A 19,946-nucleotide genomic window follows, 5' to 3' on the forward strand; every position below is an offset into this window, starting at 1 on the left:
CGTGAGTTGTTTGTGCGGTTGTGATAGAGAAATTGGCACGAGGTGCCGTGGAAATATGAAAGTGGGTTGAGACCCGTATTTTATGATTTTAAAATGAGGTGTCACATGGTGACTTTTATTCGAAAGATATTTATTTGAAAGATATTTATTTGAAAGAATTATATTTGAAAGATATTTATTTGAAGGGAGTATATTCGAAATATATTTATTGAAAAGTATTATATCCTGAAGATTATTATTTGAAAAACATATAGGCGAAAGATTTATATCTGAAGGGCTTGATTAATTGGTTGTACTTGTATTTATTATTTGTTGAGCAATATTTATGGTGTTCTTGTTGCCCTACTGTGTATATCACTGGTTGATTATTGTTGACATCATTATTATTTGTTCCTTATTAGTTTTGTATACTATATTGCACAGGTTATTAGACTAGTGAGTGTCTTCACTGTACCTCGTCACTAATCCACTGAGGTTAGTCTTAATACTTACTGGGTACCGACTCTGGTGTACTCATACTACACTTCTACACATTTTTGTGCAGAGCTAGGTATTGGAGATATCAGATTCGGACAGAGATAGAGTGTGATCGCAAGGATTCAAGGTAGATCTGTTTGGTCGTCGCAGTCCCTTAGAGTCTTTCCATTTTATTATACTGTTAATTATTAATCAAATAGTATTGAGTATTCGATCCTTGAGATCATTTCATGTATTCAGTTAGAATTCGTGACTCAGTATTACCAGTCTTGGGAGGTTGTTTATAATTATTTTCGCTGTTGGTTTCGATTATCTATTTTTTTTAAAAAAAATTGGCTTGAATTGTAATTATAATCGGCTTACTTAGTCGTAGAGACTAAGTGCCATCACGACACCTGTGGTGGGATTTTGGGTCGTGACACATATCTTCTCGGCAGAACAGCAGGTTCTCCTCCCATGACTTGGGACCCGTTCACACGCCTCTTCCTGGACAGATATATTCCACCCTCTCAGAGGGAAGAGTTGCAGTTTCAGTTCGAGCAGCTCCAAATGTCGGTGACCGACTATGAGGCGAGATTCTCTGAGTTGTCTCACCATGCACTTATGATACTTCCTACCGATGCAGAGACGGTACAGAGGTTCGTTGCAAGTTTGTACTCTGGTATCCAGGCCACTATGGCCCGAGAGGTTGAGATGGGGACTTCGTACGAGCTGGTTTTGGAGATAGCTCGACGGATCGAAGGTGTTCATCAGCGGAGCTGAGGGCAGGTGACGAGGGATAAGGGGTTTCAATTTTCTGGATAGTTCAGTGGTGCTCCTGCTGGGGGCAGAGGTCAGTTTGTGAGGGGTCAGTCTAGCAGGCCCACATATCCAGCACCGCCGCCTCCTCGAGGTGCTCCAATGCGGCTTTACTTCAGCGCCATCCCAGAGAGCTCCTACCATCCACTAGCTATTCAGGGTTACTCCAGTGGGCCTTCTGGCCACCTGGGTCAGACTTCAGGTCAGTAGTGTACCGTACCGAGAGGTTGTTTCGAGTGCGGGGATCTTGGTCATGTGAGGAGGTTCTGCCCCAAGCTTCTGGGCAAGGCAGTGCAGCAGGGTTATCAACCTATGATTACAACACCAGCTGCCATACCAGTCATCCGGCCGCCCAGAGGCGGAGGGCAGGTGGGTAGGGATTGTCCTAGAGGTGAAGGCCAGTTAGGTGGCACTCCAGCCAGGTTCTATGCCTTTCCAGCCATACGAGATGTAGTAGCCTCAGATACTGTGATCACAGATATTATTTTTGTCTGAGGTAGGGATGTTTCGGTACTATTTGATCAAGGGTCTACATATTCATATGTTTCATCTCTGTTTGCTCATTTCCTAGATGTTCCTCGTGAGTCCTTGGGTACTCCTATCTATGTGTCCACACCAGTGGGTGATTCTGTTGTTGTGGATCGGATCTACCGGTCCTGTATTATGACTTTATCTGGTTAAGAGGCTTAGAGCAGATCTTCTATTGCTCGATAAGACCGATTTGGGATCATCCTAGGCATGGAATAGTTGTCTCCATATCACACCATCCTTGATTGCCATGCCAAGACTATTACCTTGGCGATGCCAGAGTTACCTAGGTTGGAGTGGAAGGGTTCGTCTGTCAATGCATCTAGTCGGGTTATCTCTTTTCTGAAGGATCGACACATGATCGAGAAATGTTGTTTGGTTTATCTAGCTTATGTTCCAGATACTACTACAGAGACTCCAGTGATTGATTCAGTGCCCGTGGTCCGGGAGTTCTCCGATGTGTTTCCTTCTAATTTTCCAGGCATACCGCCAAATTGTGATATCGATTTATATATTGATTTTGCTCTAGGAACCCAGCCTATCTCTATTCCACCATATTGCATGGCTCCGAAAGAGTTAAAGGAGTTGAAAGAATAGTTTGAGGAGTTGCTAGCAAAGGGGTTCGTCAGACCGAGTGTGTCGCCTTGGGGTGCACCAGTGTTATTCGTGAAGAAGAAGGATGGGACTATGCGGATGTGCATTGATTACCGCCAGTTGAACAAAGTTACCATTAAGAAAAAGTACCCGTTGCCGTGTATTGATGATTTTTTGACCAATTGCAGGGTGCCAGGGTGTTCTCTAAGATCAACTTGAGATCGGGGTACCATCAGTTGAAGATCCGTGATTCGGATGTTCAGAAGATGGCTTTTTGTACTAGATATGGCCACTATGAGTTTCTAGTGATGTCCTTCAGTTTGACTAATGCCCCGGCAGTGTTTATGGATTTGATGGACCAGGTATTCATGCCATATATTGATTCGTTTGTCATTGTCTTCATTAATGACATTTTGATCTACTCACGTAGCATGGAGGAGCACGAGCAGCATTTGAGAGTGGTGCTTCCGACCTTGCAGGAATAGAAGTTATATGCTAAGTTCTCCAACTATGAGTTTTGGTTAGATTCTGTGGCATTCTTGGGGCATGTTGTATCATGCGAGGGTATTAAAGTAGATCCCAAGAAGATCGAGGCAGTCCAGAGTTGGCCTCGTCCTACCACAGCGACCGAGATCAGGAATTTCTTGGGGTTAACAGGTTATTATTGTCGGTTCGTGGAGGGCTTCTCATCTATTGCATCACCTTTGACTAGATTGACCCATAAGGATGCTCCGTTCCGATGGTCCGATGATTGTGAGGTGAGCTTTCAGAAGCTCAAGACCGCATTGACTTCAGCACCGGATATATACTGTGTATTGTGACACTTCACGCGTTGGCCTGGGTTATGTATTGAGGCAGGAGGGGCGAGTTATTGCATATGCTTCACGTCAGCTAAATCCCCACGAGAAGAATTACCACGTGCACGATTTGGAGTTTACCGCAATAGTTCATGCTCTTACGATCTAGAAGCATTATCTCTATGGGGTGTCCTGTGAGGTTTACACCGATCATCGCAGCTTGCAGCACTTGTTCAAGCAGAGGGATCTCTATTTGAGGCAGCGCAGGTGGCTTGAGTTACTAAAAGATTATGATATTACCATCTTTTATCATCCGGGCAAGGAGAATGTGGTTGCGGATGCCTTGAGCAGAAAGGCGGAGAGTATGGGTAGTTTGGCATTCATTTCAGCATTGGAGAGGCCATTAGCTTTGGACATTTAGTCCTTGGCTAACAGACTTGTGAGGTTGGATATTTTCGAGCCCGGCCGAGTTCTTGCATGCGTCATCGCCTAATATTCACTATTTGAGCAGATCAAAGCTCGTCAGTACGACGACCCGCCCTTATTGGTTCTTAGAGAGATGGTACTACATGGTGGTGCCAAGGAGGTTACTATCGGTAAGGATGGTGTTCTGCGACTCCATGGTCGTCTATGTGTTCCTAATATGGATAGATTGAGGGAAAATATTCTAGAGAAAGCACACAGTTCTCGGTATTCTATTCATCCAGGTGCTATAAAGATGTATCGCGACCTGAGGCAGCATTATTGGTGGTGGTAGATGAAGAAGGACATAGTTGAGTATGTAGCGAGGTGCCTAAATTGCCAGCAGGTTAAGTATGAGCATCAGAGGTCGGGTGGCCTACTCCAGCAGATGGTTATACCTGAGTAGAAATGGGAGCGCATCACTATGGACTTCGAAGTTGGGTTGTCGTGGACCTTGAGGAAGTTTGATGTAGTTTGGGTTATTGTTGAAAGGTTGACCAAGTCGGCACACTTCATTCTGGTTGTGACAACATATTCTTCAGAGAGATTGGCCCAGATTTACATTCAGGAGATTGTTCGGTTGCATGGAGGCCCTCAGTTTACTTCGCATTTATGGAGGGCAGTACAGAGTGAGTTGGGGACCCGGGTAGAGCTCAGCACAACCTTTCATCCGCAGATCGCCAGGCAGTCGGAGTGGACGATTCAGATCTTGAAGGATATGCTCAGAGCATGTGTGATTGACTTGGAGGGCAGTGGGACCGATTCTTGCCTTTGGCCGAGTTTGCTTACAATAACAGTTATCAGTCCAGCATTGAAATGGCTCAATTTGAAGCTTTATATGGCCGTCGATGTCGTTCGCCCATCGGATGGTTTGAGCTCGACTAGGCTAAGTTATATGGTACCGATTTGGTTAAGGATGCCTTGGAAAAGGTAAAGTTGATTCAGGAGCGACTTCGCACAGTACAGTCTAGACAGAAGAGTTACGCGGATCAGAAGGTGCATGATTTATCATTTATGGTGGGCGAGAAGGTTCTTTTGAAAGTCTCGTCGATGAAGGGAATCATGAGGTTCGGCAAGAAAGGCAAGTTGAACCCAAGGTTTATAGGTCCTTTTGAGGTATTAAGACGAGTTGGGGAGGTTGCTTATGAGTTTGCCTTACCTCCCAATCTATCGGGAGTTCATCCGATTTTTCACGTGTCCATGCTCTGGAAGTATCATGCCAACAGGTCGCATGTGTTAGACTACAACACTGTTCAGCTAGATGAGAGCCTAGGTTATGAGGAGGAGCCAGTTGCCATTGTTGACAGGCAGGTTTGCCAGTTGAGGTCCAAGAAGATTTATGTGGTAAAAGTTAAGTGGAGGGGTCAACCACTCGAGGAGGAGACTTGGGAGACTGAGGAGGACATGCGAACCAGATATCCACACTTATTCAGCACTCCAGGTTCGATTCTAGACCCGGTCGAGGACGAACGTTTGTTTAAGAGGTAGAGAATATAACGACCCGATCGGTCACTTTGCTTTCTAGATATCCTTTTCCCTAAATAAGACTCCCCGTATGTGCTTTACTGTTTTATGACTTGCGGGGATGGTTAGTTCGGGTTGAAATCGGAACACTTAGTTCCTTAATATTGGCTTAAAAAGGGTTAAGTTTGTCTTGGGTCAACATTTTTAGTAAACGACCTCGGAACCGGGATTTGATGGTCCCAATAGGTTCGTATGATGATTTTGGACATGGGTGTATGTTCGGATCGGTTTATGGATGACCCGGGAGCGTTTCAGCGCATAAAGTTGAAAGTTGGCACATTGAAGGTTTTAAAGTTCTTTAAATTTGGTTTGAAGTTGGTTTTGGTGTTATCGAGATCCGTTTGGGATTTCGAGCCTGGAAATAGTTCCGTATAGTGATTTAAGATTTGCACGCAAAAATTTGGTGTCTTTTCGAGTAGTTTAAGTATGATTTGGTGCGTTCAGAGTAAGTTGGAAGAACTTGAAGTTCATAAGTTGATTCTATTTGGTTTTGGGTTGTGATTCTTAGTTTTGGTGTTGTTTTCCTTGTTTTAAGAGGTCGAGAAGGTCTATCTTATGTTTACGGACTTGTTGGTATGTTTGGGCGAGGCCCCGGGGCCTCGGGTGCCATTCGGACGATGCGCGAATCAAGTTTGGACTTGATGGAACTGCTGGTGCACCAGTTCCGGTGCGTCCGCACCTGCGAGATTTTTGGCCGAAGGTGCGAGATTTTGACCGCAAAAGCGGCCTGGCATGGACTGCCCAGTGATCGCAGAAGCGAGGCAGGGACCGCACCTGCGAAGTCACATGTGCTAGGCAGGCAATCGCAGGAGCGGAGAAGGTCACAGGTGCGATGCGTACGCTGTAGAAGCAAGCCGTTGTCCGCAAAAGCGAAGGAGGCAGACCTGGGCTTGGTACGCAGCTACGAGATTTTGTCCGCAGAAGCGGAGTTGCAGGTGCGACAGTGGTATCGCATGTGCGAAAACCGCTGGGCAGTGAGGTTCATTTAAGTCGGGACTTAGGCCATTTTTGACTCATTTCTTTCATCTCTTGGGCGATTTTTGAGCTTCTTGGAGAGGGGTTTTTCACCTAGCTATTGAAGGTAAGTAATTTCTATCCAATGTAAGTTAAATACATAGATTATGGGTAGAGTTTAACATGTAAAATTGTGAAAATTATGAGTTTAGTTGAAAAACTTAGGTTTTTGATAAAAATAGGATTTGACCACGAAAATGATTATGGAATTGAGTGAAAATTATATATTTGAGTTCGTGAGGTTATGGGTAACAATAATCTTCGAAAAATTTTGGAATCCGGGCACGTGGGCCCGGGGTGAATCTTAGGAATCTTCTAATTTGGGTTGGGTAATTACTCTAATAGTTGAATTATTAACTTTCGAGCACATATTGATTAATTTATATAACATTTGGCTAGCTTCGGATTGTTCAGCACCAAGTTGAGGCCTTAGAATGAATTTGTGGCCCGAAAAGTGAGCTTTGAGATGAGGTAAGTCTCTTGCCTAATCTTGCAAGAGGAAATTTACTCCATAGGTGATTTAAATTACTATTTGTTTCTAATTGTGGGGGATACGTACGCACAAGGTAATGAGAGTCCGTGCGTAGCTACTAATCATGCCTAAGTCCGGATAGTTTAGGTCCCAAATCATGAAATACTTGTAATGTTTGCACCCTATTTGTTAGTTAAAGTACATAAATTATATTGAAACTTGATAAAGGATTTGTAAAGACCGAATTTCACTTACTTGAGTTTTGGCGGGTTACTTGACCGTTAATAGAAATTGTGCTTCTTTTTGTATTAGCCTTATAATAGCTTTTAAAACGGATGTTCATAAAGTATCCTCTCTTTTTGTGGAGCGAGCCGAACGCCTCGGCAATATAATAGATGGATCTATAGTTCGTGCCGCTCGACACTCGGCAGTGTACATATTATTCTGGATCGGGCCATACAATCTCGACATAAATCATGCGTGTTAATGCTTGAAACCCGAATACACTTGATATTATTTTCATGAATTGAGAGGTCATAATTTATTTATTCGTTCGGAATTTATTTGAAATTAGTATGTGTTAGTGGAAGACTTTTAGAATTTACTATTAGTTAAATAATCGTTTAATCATTATTGTTATTGTGTTAATATTATTATTCACATATTCTATGCCTGTTTAGCATTCCTGTATTTTATTATTAGCCTATAGTAAGTGTCAATGTCGACCCCTCGTCACTACTTATTCGAGGTTAGAATGGATACTTACTGGGTACATGTTGTTTATGTACTCACGCTATACTTTTGTACTAATCGTGCAGGATCTGAGGCAGGTGCATCTGGCAGTCATTCTGGCGCGCACCCCCGTTACCCTCGAGGCCTAGTGGTGAGTTGCTTTCTGGGTCCGTTCTGCAGCACCCGGAGTCTCTCGTTTGCATTTATTTTCTATCAACTCTAATTCAGACAGTAGTTTAGAGTTTTGTATATTCTACTAGTTTATCATACACTTGTGACACTGGGTCTTGGAACACATGCTAGTAGACTTTATGGTTTTGGGGCATTTATTTCACTGCATTTGCTCACTCATTAGCTTTCGCTTTACTTTATTAAATTTTCAACTCCTTATTTTCTTAATAAATGAAATTCAACTACAGTCAAACCTCTCTATAACAGCCTCGTTTGTTCCGAATATTTTTGGATGTTATAGCGAAGTGTTATTATATAGAACATATATTATAACATAACATGAAAATTAGTTTCGAAAAGGCTTGGCTTTTATAGTGAAGTGTTGTTATATAGGGATGTTGTTATAGAGAGGTCTGACTGTACTTGAAAATTTATTAAAAAGAATAATTACACGGTTAGTTCACCGTTGGCTTGCCTAGCGGCGACGTTGGGCGCCATCACGACCTATATGAGAAATTGGGTCGTGACAGTGATATATAGGATTGTTCAACACTGTATCTAGAGCTTGTGACTTATATCTCACCAGGTTTTGGGGAGTTGTACGCATTGAGTTTATAGTTTCTATTTATGAAATTGTTGGAGTTTTGAAAATTTAAGCTTTATTTAATGTTTTCGTATGTTGTTAGGCTTACCTAGTCTTAGAGACTAAGTGCCGTCACCACATTCTACGGAGAAAATTTGGGATCGTTACAGCTTGAATTATAACTTTATCCAGGTATATTGTAATTTTATGATTTCATTTTTCATCTTAATATTTTCCTATATTCGCCTCTCTTTCTTCCTGTCAAAATATAATGTTACTACCTTGTAGGTCATATTTAATGAACTGAAAGGTCGAAGAATAAGGCAAATGGTATAAATGTTGTAATTATATGCCTCGGCGCTATTCCTTAAAAGGTTTTAGAATCTTCGAATTAACTACAAAACAAGGCGCTCATCAAATCATAAGCTTGGAGTGCCGATGGTAATTGTCTCATGACACACATCTGTTCTTTTTTTTAAAATTATTTAGCAATAATGCTGTTGAAATTAAAATTTACAATATACATGCAACAACATAGTGTAATCCCACAAGTGGGGTCTGGGAAGGTAGAGTGTACGCAGTCCTTAATCTTACCTTTAAAAAATCAGAGAGGCTGTTTCCGTTAGACCCTCGACAATTTATATTTTTAAAATGCCTGAAATGGTTGGGTGAGTTGGTTGGATGCTGATTTCCCACATGGGAGACCTGGGATCGATTCCCTCAACAACAACTTCCTTAATCAGAACTCCTCGCACCTTGAACTGTCAATACGGCTAGGCCCAGCCCATGCGGGCTTTGGCATTTGACAGGCCGGGCTGGCTGGGTCGTCCCATTATTTCGATGGGCCTTAAAATGGTCATTCCAACCCAGCCCTTCGTGGGTCACGGGCCCCATGGGCCAGGCCCACCATTTTAAAAATTATTTTTCATATTTTTTAAAATTTAAGTTTTAACCTAATATATATATATATATATATATATATATATATATATATATATATCTGCAAAACTTAACAATTTTGATATTGTTCCAATAGATTACAATAGAATACAAAAAAGGACAATATTTCATTCATTAAAAGTCTATACTCAAAATAAGCTACTCAAAACTATTTTCAAGCTGCTCATGGCATATCCAACACCAATAAATCATCTTCATCAAGCACATTTGAATCCTCTCGTGAAACAAAGGTGTCTTAAGATCTTTATTTTAATCTAAATATATAATTATATGCAATGTTAATTAGTAAGCATTAAGAAATAACTAAAATTTTAAGCACAAAAAATATTTATATTTGCATAAATAATATTACCAGTTTGAGATTAGACTATTGTTCTTATTATTTTTAGTTCCCTATATTTTTTTTATAATTTTAATTAAATGTGTTATTAAGCACACGTACCGACCCAGCCCAGCCTCATGGGCCACATGCTTACTTGGGCGGGGCTTAAAAGCCTCATTTTTAAATGGGCTCCAAAAATCTTAGCCAAACCCTATTAAATCACGAGTTGGATTGGGCCAGCCCAGCGGGGCAAGCCCATATTGATGGCTCTAGTCGCACCGGACTTGTCTAGGATGGGCTTTTCTGGGAATTTTCCAAAAAAAAATAAATTCAGAATAAAAGTTGTAAGTTAGGTCGTATTTTCTTAGTAACTTAAATGATCAAATAAATTGTAATTGTAATATAATGCAGGCCTGGATGAACGGGAATCGCAACTACATAGGCAGGAGTACTTTTATCTATCTACTCAAATACATATGGTAAAATCTGAAAATTAAAGTGATGCATTTTACTTTGGCTTTGAGCTAAAGAGAGCAGTGGATTCTTTCCTTTGGATGGTATTATATTGAAGATGTTTGGTGTTATTTATACTTGGTAATGCAAAGCCAAAGATTTCTTTGTGGTCTTTTTTACTATTCCTGTGTGATTCCTTTTCTTTTCTACTTCTAAATTTTTTGTGAAAGACAAATATCCCTCGTCGGTTGTGAAAAATTTCTTTCTTCTCCGTATACGTATTGAATTACTTTTTTTGGGTTTATGAAGAGCTAGTAAAAAGGAGTGACTTCGGGCGCATGAGAAATTGATCTTGATGCCACAAGTGCACGTGTGTGAAACCTTAGAAATGTTAGTTTCCCTTTTCTTTACTATTTATCAACTCAATTTTCTAAAATCTAGCTAATTAAACTGGCAAACATACCCCAATGGTTTTTTCCCCTTTACTTTGCTGCATTGACCTCAAAAAATGTATTTTATGGGGCCTTTCCTTTAGTTAAAGTGTATTCATTACCTACCTCCCTTTCTTAGAGATTTGCAAAGCAGGCTATTGAGGAGTTTAAATAGTTTATTAGTTGTCAAATTTGTTTGAGAGTACTTGCACTGGTTGGAATAGGATTATCAACTAATAAGAAATTAATTTGCTATTGTCAATAAGCTTGCTCTGGTTGTTGATGCAGCCAATAATTCACTTTTTTATACCCCTAGTTAATGTCTTTATATAGTAATTTGTTGCTTATGTCGTCACCAGATCTCCTTTTTTAGTGGTATTCCTTGTAAGTGGCTCGTTTATCACTTTTGTACATTTTTTAGCTTTGGGTTTGGTTTGATATTGCTAATTTTTTTTTATTTAGTGCTTGTTGACTAATTATCTATAAAAGTTTCCATAGCTGATTTGGCTGGAGGTGAGGGTAGGATTGGATTCTTTTCCTTGAATATTTTGATGTCGATTCGCAAAGAGAGCTGGTAGTGTTGGAAGTAATCATCAATCTGCATTTTGTATTCAAACAAAGTATGCTTTGTATATAGGGTGTCCACTACTAAATATATTACTGTTTTCTAACGACATATACATGTATACATGGAGTTTTTGTCGAACTTTTCGAGTGTCGATGACCCCTCTCGGTATAGCATAGGTCCGTCTCTGGAGGTAGTACATGATTTTTATCATCTCCATATTTATAGTTGGAGAATATGCTGGGTATGTTATTGTCGTTGTATTTACGGTTGCAACAAGCCCAATTAGGTCCACAAAATGTGAAGAAAATTAGAAACTAAAAAAATGGCACTAAATTCCTACTATGAGAAGGTGCAATGAAGAGTCTGCAGTTTTATCTTACATTTTCCTAACCACACGGCAGTAAGAAGAAAGAAGTGGAAAAGGAACAAATAGAGGAGAGAAAGTACAAATATTCTGTTTTATCTGAAAGTTGATGCAACAGTTTGAGCCCAAACTCTGAGATTGTCTTTCATATTGATCTCATTATGCAAAGCTGGAAATCTCCACTTCAACAGTTTCTTACTCATCTTTCCTTTTTCAAGAATCTCCCATGCTTCAGAAAGATAAGGCCTTGAATTCACATCCCTCTTTTTACTATTTTCTACAATTTCCTCTGCCCTCTTTCCCCATTTCTCTAATCCAGGAATAATTGTAACTAATCTTGAATTTTTATCCTCTTCACTAAACTCAAATCCCAAATCCATAAACCCTTTTAATTCCTCAAGTTCAAGATCCGATGAGCTTCTCCGAATTCGAATTCCCTTAACAACTCCTCTTTTAATCCTTCTCCTCTTCTGCTTGTCACTACCTTTTATTGGTTCTTGAATTCTATTATGTGTGATAATCACAGAAGTTGGAGAATTCCCAAGTGGACTAAAACTTGTATTATCCAAGCTTAAACAGTAATCACTTTGTGATCTTCCCATTAAGAGATTTGCTGATTCTTGAATTTCATGAGTATTTTCTTGAACTTCCTTGGTTGTTACATTAGCTGAAAATCTGAATATTTTTTGTTCAAACCAACAAGTATCAAAGAGCCTTAGGATTTCTTCTTCAGCCGCCATATAATTATATTGAGCACTAGAAAACAGACTTATATTTTTTCCAAGCAAATCTTGGAAGTTATGGTATGGTATATATACAAGTAAATTATTGAGCATGTTATTGGAATCTGATGAGTGATTATTCGAATCTTATAAGTTGTTTATTATAAAAATAGGCCCACGTTTCTCCTCTAGAAAAGTCGAAATAATTTTTATTTGCTAAGCACCATTAGTTCTTCCAATTATTGTTGTGTTAGTTGGAAAATCAAGTCAAACTCTCAATGACCTAACATTTATGAGTGCTTAAAAATATATGGGGTTAAATGATAGATCATGCAGTCTGATTGGTGCTTAATGTAGGATTTGCACGTTAACTTTTGTAAAAACGTTCGCCGAATGAAATATTAGATGAATAGTTCAAAGGGTAACAAGGCGTAAAATGTGTACATGACAGAAGATGAATAGAACAATTCAAAACATAAAGTGTGCACAGAACATAAGATAATAATATAATTTAAGGCTTAAAGTGTACAGAAGACCATCGTATCCCCTAATTTTCTAATCTAAGGAGTAGTACGTAATTCTAAGGTCATAAATATGAGTAAGAAATTGACAGTTTGTGAAATTTAGTTTCATTTACATATGTCGCTGTTAAGTTGTCAAAAGTAGCAAACAAAATGTTTAGGAATTGATAAGTACAATTTTTTGTTAGTTTGGTTGATGGTGATAAGAAAGTAATCAATTTTAAAGATGGTGGTGTACGTACAATGGATTTGACATGTTAGTTGAGACAGATATTTGGATATTTATGTGATAGTATCATCAGTTGATATGGATGAGATTAGGAAATTAACGCGTATTTTCTCAGCAAATTCATGTACTTTGCCAACATATTACATCCTATTGTCTATGTCCCACAACTATTTTTGTGAAAGCATTATACATATGCATTGACGGAGCTATAATTCTTCTTACAGATTCGGCTGTTTTGACGCAAATATTGTATTATTTGTATTCAAAAATTCACTTAATATATATAAATAATTTATTCAAAACCTTATAAGCTATGTTTTCTAAAATGCATTACCCAAAATCCTAGCTTCACATCTATTATGTGAATCAGTCTTCTCAAATCTCTCAAAAAAGAGAAAACAACGAAGAAGAAGATCTTTTCCAATATGGTTTAGGGCTTTAGGCCATATATACTCTAATAAAACCAACAAAAACTGAAAGCTCCCTTTTGTGCATGTTTCAAACTACTCCATTATTAAACGCATATCAAAACACTCTTAATTAGGGCGATGTATTATTTGGATCAACCCGAAAATCCGATCCGATCCGTGTTATTCGGATTGATTTGGATTAGATTTTAGTTCTTTGGATCAAATTTCGGATCTTTAATTTAATTATTTTGGATATCAGATCTGATACGATTTGACTCAATTTACATCCAAACCGATATGAAACCCGAAATTTATATTTTACATATAAAAATGAGGGGTGCTCTTTTAAAAACTCTAAGGTTTCTTTGTTATTTCTCTCACTGTTTTTGCCTTTTCTTTCCTTTTAATATTAAGTAACAAATATGAAATAAATGAGTTTTGCTACTGAAAATGGTAGGAGATAGTATATTCAAATTATTTATTTTAGCATCTTAATAAGGCGTAAAATTTGAATCGAAATCTGAAATATTTATCCGATCCAAATATCAAAATCCGATCCGGTCCGAGTTTAATTTGTTCGGATTCGGATTGTAATTTATAAAATTTGAAATCCGAAATTATAATCGAAATGTGCTAAATCGGATCTGATCCGATCCATGAACGAACCTAGCCTTAATTCGACAAATTTCTTTGTTTGTGCACAAAATATATGAATTCGGCTCCTTTTCATTTTCTATTCTTTCCATTTTCCAAAGTTCGTATAAAAATGTGTGAGATTTATCTCATTTAGATATTAATAGATTACTTTAGGCAAAATACATAAGTTAATCCTGAATTATGGACTAAATTTTCGTTACATATTTTTTGCGGACGAAAATTATCTTACACACTCAAATGACACACTGCTTTTTTATTGACTAGTTTTTCAAAATATGTGTGATATCACACACTAACAAGATTGTGACATGTGTCATAACTCAAGAAAAAGAAAAAACAATTAATTAAAAATGCAACGTGCTGCTAACATGGCAAAAACAATGAATTAAAAGGTGACATGTGGCTATTCTCATTTACTTTTTATTTTTAAATTGTTTTTCCCACCCATCTTTTCTCTTTCTTCTCCACGGCAGACCAAACTAAAATTTCTACCAAGTTAAAGTGTTAAACCCACATAGCTAACATTAAAATCCCATGATGTTCTTCCATAAATAAATATAAATTATGATAGATCGGCCAAAAACCCGATCACCTGAAAATGGAGAAGACAATCACCTGAAAATGTTTCGCCTAAACTAGAGAGAACACCGAAAAATTTTAATTGGAGATTTGCCGAACCTTCATTTCGCCTTATCATGGACCATTTTTCAGATTTTAATTGAGTTTTTATAATTACTCCAGCTTGAGATCTTGTGAATGTGTATTGTAGAGACAAAAGGTTTGTTCAGATTTGCTGAGCAAATATTGAGAATTGGCGATAGACTTTGGCCAAAAAATATTAAAATCGGAGTTTCAGAGCCCCAAATGAAAACCCTACCTCTACTAGACTCTCATTTTAGCATGTCACGACTGGGATTCGATTTGGGGATTGGGGGTAAAGGATTCTAGGGTGGGAGATGGCGTGATAGTGGTTTAGAGGTGAGAGAAAAATAGAGTTTGGACAATAAAAGAGCTAGAGTGCAGAGCTCTGTAGTGGTGCTTGTATGGTGGCGTTAACGAAGATCGGAAATTGTTTGTAGATGATTTATTTCCTATTTCCTCTTTTCGACGAAGAGAATAATATTTGGAAGGGGTGGGTAAAAAAGTGAGAAGAAAATAATGGAAAATAAAAAAATAAAAAAGGTTGGACATGTGGTAGTTAAGAGCTAAAAATTTATATTCACTTGCTTCTTTTAGGTTTAAAACATGCGCGCGCCAGCTGTAATAAATGGTGTGTCTTAGACACATTCTGAAAAGGTTGAGTGTGTAAGATGATTTTCGTCCAAAAAAAAGTGTGTAACAGAGATTTGATCCATAATTCAGGGTAACTTATGTATTTTACCATTACTTTTTCATGTTATTTTAATTTTTAGATTAGTGTCACGTGTTCACGTGTGTCTTCAATGGTTGAGATTTGTTCTTTAATTTCTCTTGATTAACGATAAAGAAGTTAAAGAACTATTAAAAATGGGCAATTTTTTGTTCTTGTATTTTTCTTTATATGTACTTAATTGATTGTGTAATTTGCTTATAAAGATGATGAAAGGGCCACATACATTGGGCATATGATTCACATGGCATGTTTTACGCAAATGATCTAATATCAGGATAAAGATAAGTGTTGTGAGATAATAATTGATTAAGTCAGTCTTAAGAAAAAAAAACAAAAAAAAAACGCAGTCACAGATAGCATATGCCAAGAATAATTGTCGGTAGAAACGTTTCTTTTTAATATTTATATTTGTTTTGTAGCTTCGCTTTCAGCCGCCGCCGAACAGAGAGGGATTTGAAGTTGGAGGAGAGAATACCAGGATAGTGGCCATTCACTAGTCAATATTAAATGCTGGGCGGGGCCGGCATATTAATAGCTTGTTTGGCCAAGCTTCTCAGGAGGTCAGAAGTATTTTTTTTAAAAAAAATATTTTTTTATCTTAACTTGAGATGTTTGACCAAGTTATTTTTGAAAAAAAAAGTAATTTTGAGAAGAAGCAGAAGCAGTTTCTGAGAAGCAGAAAAAATAGTTTATTCCCAAAAGGAGAAGTAGAAACAGTTTTGACTTTTCTTCTTAACAAGAATACCCTTAACAAAATATAGTATAGACCAAAATAATCGTTAAACCTAATACTTAGGATATTAATGTATACATAATTCTTATTATTTTTATGATAGCTTTCTAATATATAGTGACTTTAGGGGTGAATGTTTTTATATTTGTTGAATGATTTTTAATATATTTAACTTATATTAAAAGAATTAAGTACTTTTAAATTTTATTTTCATATTTTACTTAAATAAAATGAAAAGATTTAATTATTGCTTGTAATAACAAATTTTTGAGATTATTTATTTACTTATAATATTAACTATTAAGTAAATATATTCATGTCCGTATTCGTAATTTGATACTTAAAAACACTTTTTGAAAAGCTTGGCCAAATATAAATTATTGATCAAAAGTGTTTTTCACAGTGATTAGCCAAACACAAACTGCTTCTGTCCAAAAGTACTTTTGAAAAAAGCACTTCTCAAAATAACCTGATTTCTCCATCTTGGCCAAACAAGCTATAAGTCATTGCGGGTTTAAGGCCTAATAGGGTGGCAAGTGGGCCGGTCCGGAATTGGTCCGGGATCGGGATTGGTCCGGGACCGCGGGCCAAACGGGCCAGGATCGGTAGGACTGGTATTTGTAGACCTGGTCCGGGCTTTTGGGCCGGTTCTACAATTGGGACCGCTGGGACCGGGACCGTTTGGGACCGGGGACCGTTTGGGACCGGGACAGGACCGATCCCTGGCGGGCCAAACGGTCCCAACAGTCAAATTTCAAAAAAAAAAATCTGTAATTTAAAATCTAGCCGTTGGGGACTGTCACAAAATAGCCGTTGGCTATTTATAAAATAGTCATTTAACCCCCTCCAACTTTGTTTTAACCCCAAACTTTTTATAATTAAACTTTTCCCCTATTTTCAACTATAAATACCCCCTCATTCTTTCATTTTTCTTATAAAATTATCAATCTATCACAATCGCTCTATAATTTTCTTCTATAATTGCTACTACTGCTTACTTTATTGTTATAATTTGTGAAAAAATTATGAAGTTGGTGAATTGAAATCTTCAAGTCTTCAACGATTCCGGTCAAGCAAGACTTCAACTTGGTGATTATAGAGCGTCTATGAGGGAGAGCATGAAAAAATCAGTACTTTCCAGAGATTGGATCCGTTCGGAAAAAAGAAATTTTGGACTTGCTGAATCACAACCAGAGGAAGACGAAACTTACGAAGAAATGCTAGCTGAACTTGCGGAGGATGCTGCTTCGCCCGGAAGCGGCGATGACCAAGCTACTTTTTCGCCACCTCCAACGAAAATTCCTCCGGACCTTGATGAATTTATGAAGTTTGTAAGAGATACCATGTAACTTGTATGAACAAAAATTAGTATGTATTATGTAACTTGTATTTTGGCACATCTTGATAAGTTTCTTTTTCTTCTCAATGGTGGTATTAGCACCTTGTTGTGCTCATTCCATAGGGGGAAGGAAGACTAAGAAAGATATTTTCATATTTTTTTTAATGCTATAATAAAATTACAAGGCATTGCTTTGAATATCTCTTTACAATATTTTTGTCTTTAGACTTTAAATTTGAATTAAAAAATTTAGGTCACAATTCTATAATAAAATTTATAAGGCATTGCCTTAGATATTTTTTTAACATCTTTTTGTCTCTAGTTTCTATTTAATTTAAAAAAAAAAAAAAAATCTGCTAGGCCTACTTAGCCCACTTAGCTCGCGGGTCGGGACCGTTTAGCCCGGGACCATGAGTTCGTGGGCCCGGTCCCGGACCGATTCCTACAAAAAGGCCATTTGACCCGAGACCGGTTGGCCCGTTTAATTTGGGACCGATCCGGGACTATTTGGACCGGCCCACTTGGTCCGTTTAGGGCCCGGCCCAGTGCCGGAGCAAGTTTAGGCTGAATCCGTCCCACTCTGGCTCGCTGCATTTCTAGCATTCATGATATGATAAAAAGTTACATGGATACTATATTCAGTGGCTGCTGAGTTTATAAGTGACAATTCAACCATACAAAATATTTTCTATACGTAAAATAGTTATATATTTTTAAAAAAAATCACTAAAGTTTTAAAGAAATATATATTTAATTAAGAACTCATTGTAGACATATAAAATTTATTGGGTCTAATCCATACAAAATTTGAATTAAATTCAATAGGGTTAAATAATTAATTTGGACTTTACAAATTAAATTAGTCCATTTTATTATTTTTAAGCCCAAGGTCCATTTCATCTTAAGGCCCAGACTCATGCCATGTGTCAAGTGACATGGCATATCTAGTCAAACTACAAGCCAAAAAGATGACGCCACGTGTTAAATGATGTGGCAATACAAGTCAAAAGCCAAGAATCAACCACAGGTCGCCAAGTGGCTAAAATGATATGTCTTAACCAATCAGAATCAAGCAAGAGAGTTCTTATGTAACTGGACTGTCCATCCTCTATAACTATAAATAGAGGGGTTACATAACTCTCAAGAGATGCAGAGTTAGAGAAGAACATTCCGCAATTGGTGAAGGCATCCACAAACAGAGAGATCAATCATCAAGTGCATAGTTCTTCAATAAAGGAGTGATCAATGGAGTTCTTCCCGGAGATCAACCCGTAACAACAAAGTGCTGCTCGACGTTCTTGGCGATTAAATACATCACAAGTAGGTCTGCATCGTCCTACATTCGAGAAAGACGCTTCTCAAGCGCTCGAATCACGGAGAATTTTAGAGAGAAGAATCAAGGGATACATATAATTGTACTCACAAATATTTATCAATAAAATCTCTTTTTCTTTATATTATTTTTTGTTGCAGTTTATTTTTCGGATTACGAAAATTTATTGCGAACAAATTTTGGCACGCCCAGTGGGACTCATTCTGCCCTTCATCGCTCCTTCTTGCAAGTTGAAACCTACGAACTTCAGATCTAGTGCTACAATGGCCTTCCGCAAGTGTGATGTTTCATGCAAAGATACTATTGCTGCCGCATCCGCTGAGCTCAGTCATGTTGGACCAATCACTTGAAGCAAGTTCATAGCTAGTGGCTTGGATGGATCTGAATACTTCACCTCCTTGGAGATGGCAAAGAAGAGCATATCTTACATGACATCTGCAACCACAATCTTTGGGAGCAACACCCCATTCTCTCTATTTGATAAACTTTCTCAAACAACCTCTAACCTTTGTGAACTTGAGGATCTGATGGATTCTCCTGTTTCAACGAAAGTCAACGCCTTAATAACCGATACAACTAACGTGGATAAAAAGTTTTCCATGATGGAACATACTATAGAAGTCTTGAAAAAATCTGTTGAAGACAAAGACTTTCAAATCGCTCAACTCATGAACAAACTTGAGGCCTATGCACCTTCATAGCCAAACCCAGCTACCAAGCAGACCGGAACCCAGTCCACCTCGAGAAATTGCCCACCGAACGGAGCCAGCCGTAGTAAGGTCGAACGAGCAAGAATCGGGGACTACTCTCGAAATTGCTAAAATACTTAAGGAGCTCACAAAGCGAATCGAAGCCAACGATAAGAAAGTAGAAACATATAATTCCAGGGTCGATCAAATTCTAGGGGCTCCGTCCATTATAAAAGGGTTGGATTCCAAGAAATTCGTACAAAAGCATTTTCCCTCGAGTGCAGCCCCAAAACCAATCCCCAAAAAATTCTGTATGCTTGAATTCCCCAAATATAACGGTACGATTGATCCCAACGAACACGTCACCTCAAAGTTCAAGGAAGATAAGACCCCGAGTCAATATCCCAAAGAGGAGAAATATTGTCCAACCTTGAAGGAACTGGAGGCGAAGGTTTATCCGTTTCCAGATTCAGACGTACCCATGATCCTCGATGAATTGCTGACCAAGAAAGTCATCGATCTCCCTAAATCAAAAAGACCTGAGGAAATTGGTAAATTTGGCGATCCGAAATACTGAAAGTTTCATCGCGTCATTAGCCACCCTACAGAGAAATGCTTCGTACTAAAGGAGAAAATCACGGCTCTTATAAGTGAAGGAAAAATCATCATAGACATGGATGAAACAGCAGAA

General features: G+C 38.2%; 1 protein-coding gene across 1 annotated transcript; it reads right to left on the minus strand.

Moving 5' to 3' along the window:
• Positions 1–10,960: 10,960 nt before the first annotated feature.
• On the minus strand, positions 10,961–12,045 carry LOC107767689 (uncharacterized). The gene has a single exon (XM_016586770.2). It carries the CDS (start codon positions 11,988–11,990, stop codon positions 11,346–11,348), a length of 645 nt encoding a protein of 214 aa, XP_016442256.1. The 5' UTR covers positions 11,991–12,045; the 3' UTR covers positions 10,961–11,345.
• Positions 12,046–19,946: the final 7,901 nt, after the last annotated feature.

The sequence above is a fragment of the Nicotiana tabacum genome, chromosome 21 (assembly GCF_000715075.1).
Source record: "Nicotiana tabacum cultivar K326 chromosome 21, ASM71507v2, whole genome shotgun sequence".
Taxonomy (NCBI): Eukaryota; Viridiplantae; Streptophyta; class Magnoliopsida; order Solanales; family Solanaceae; genus Nicotiana; species Nicotiana tabacum.

Excerpts from the sequence above, each read along its gene's own strand:
- LOC107767689 (XM_016586770.2), bottom strand. The coding sequence starts at position 11,990 with ATGGCGGCTGAAGAAGAAATCCTAAGGCTCTTTGATACTTGTTGGTTT.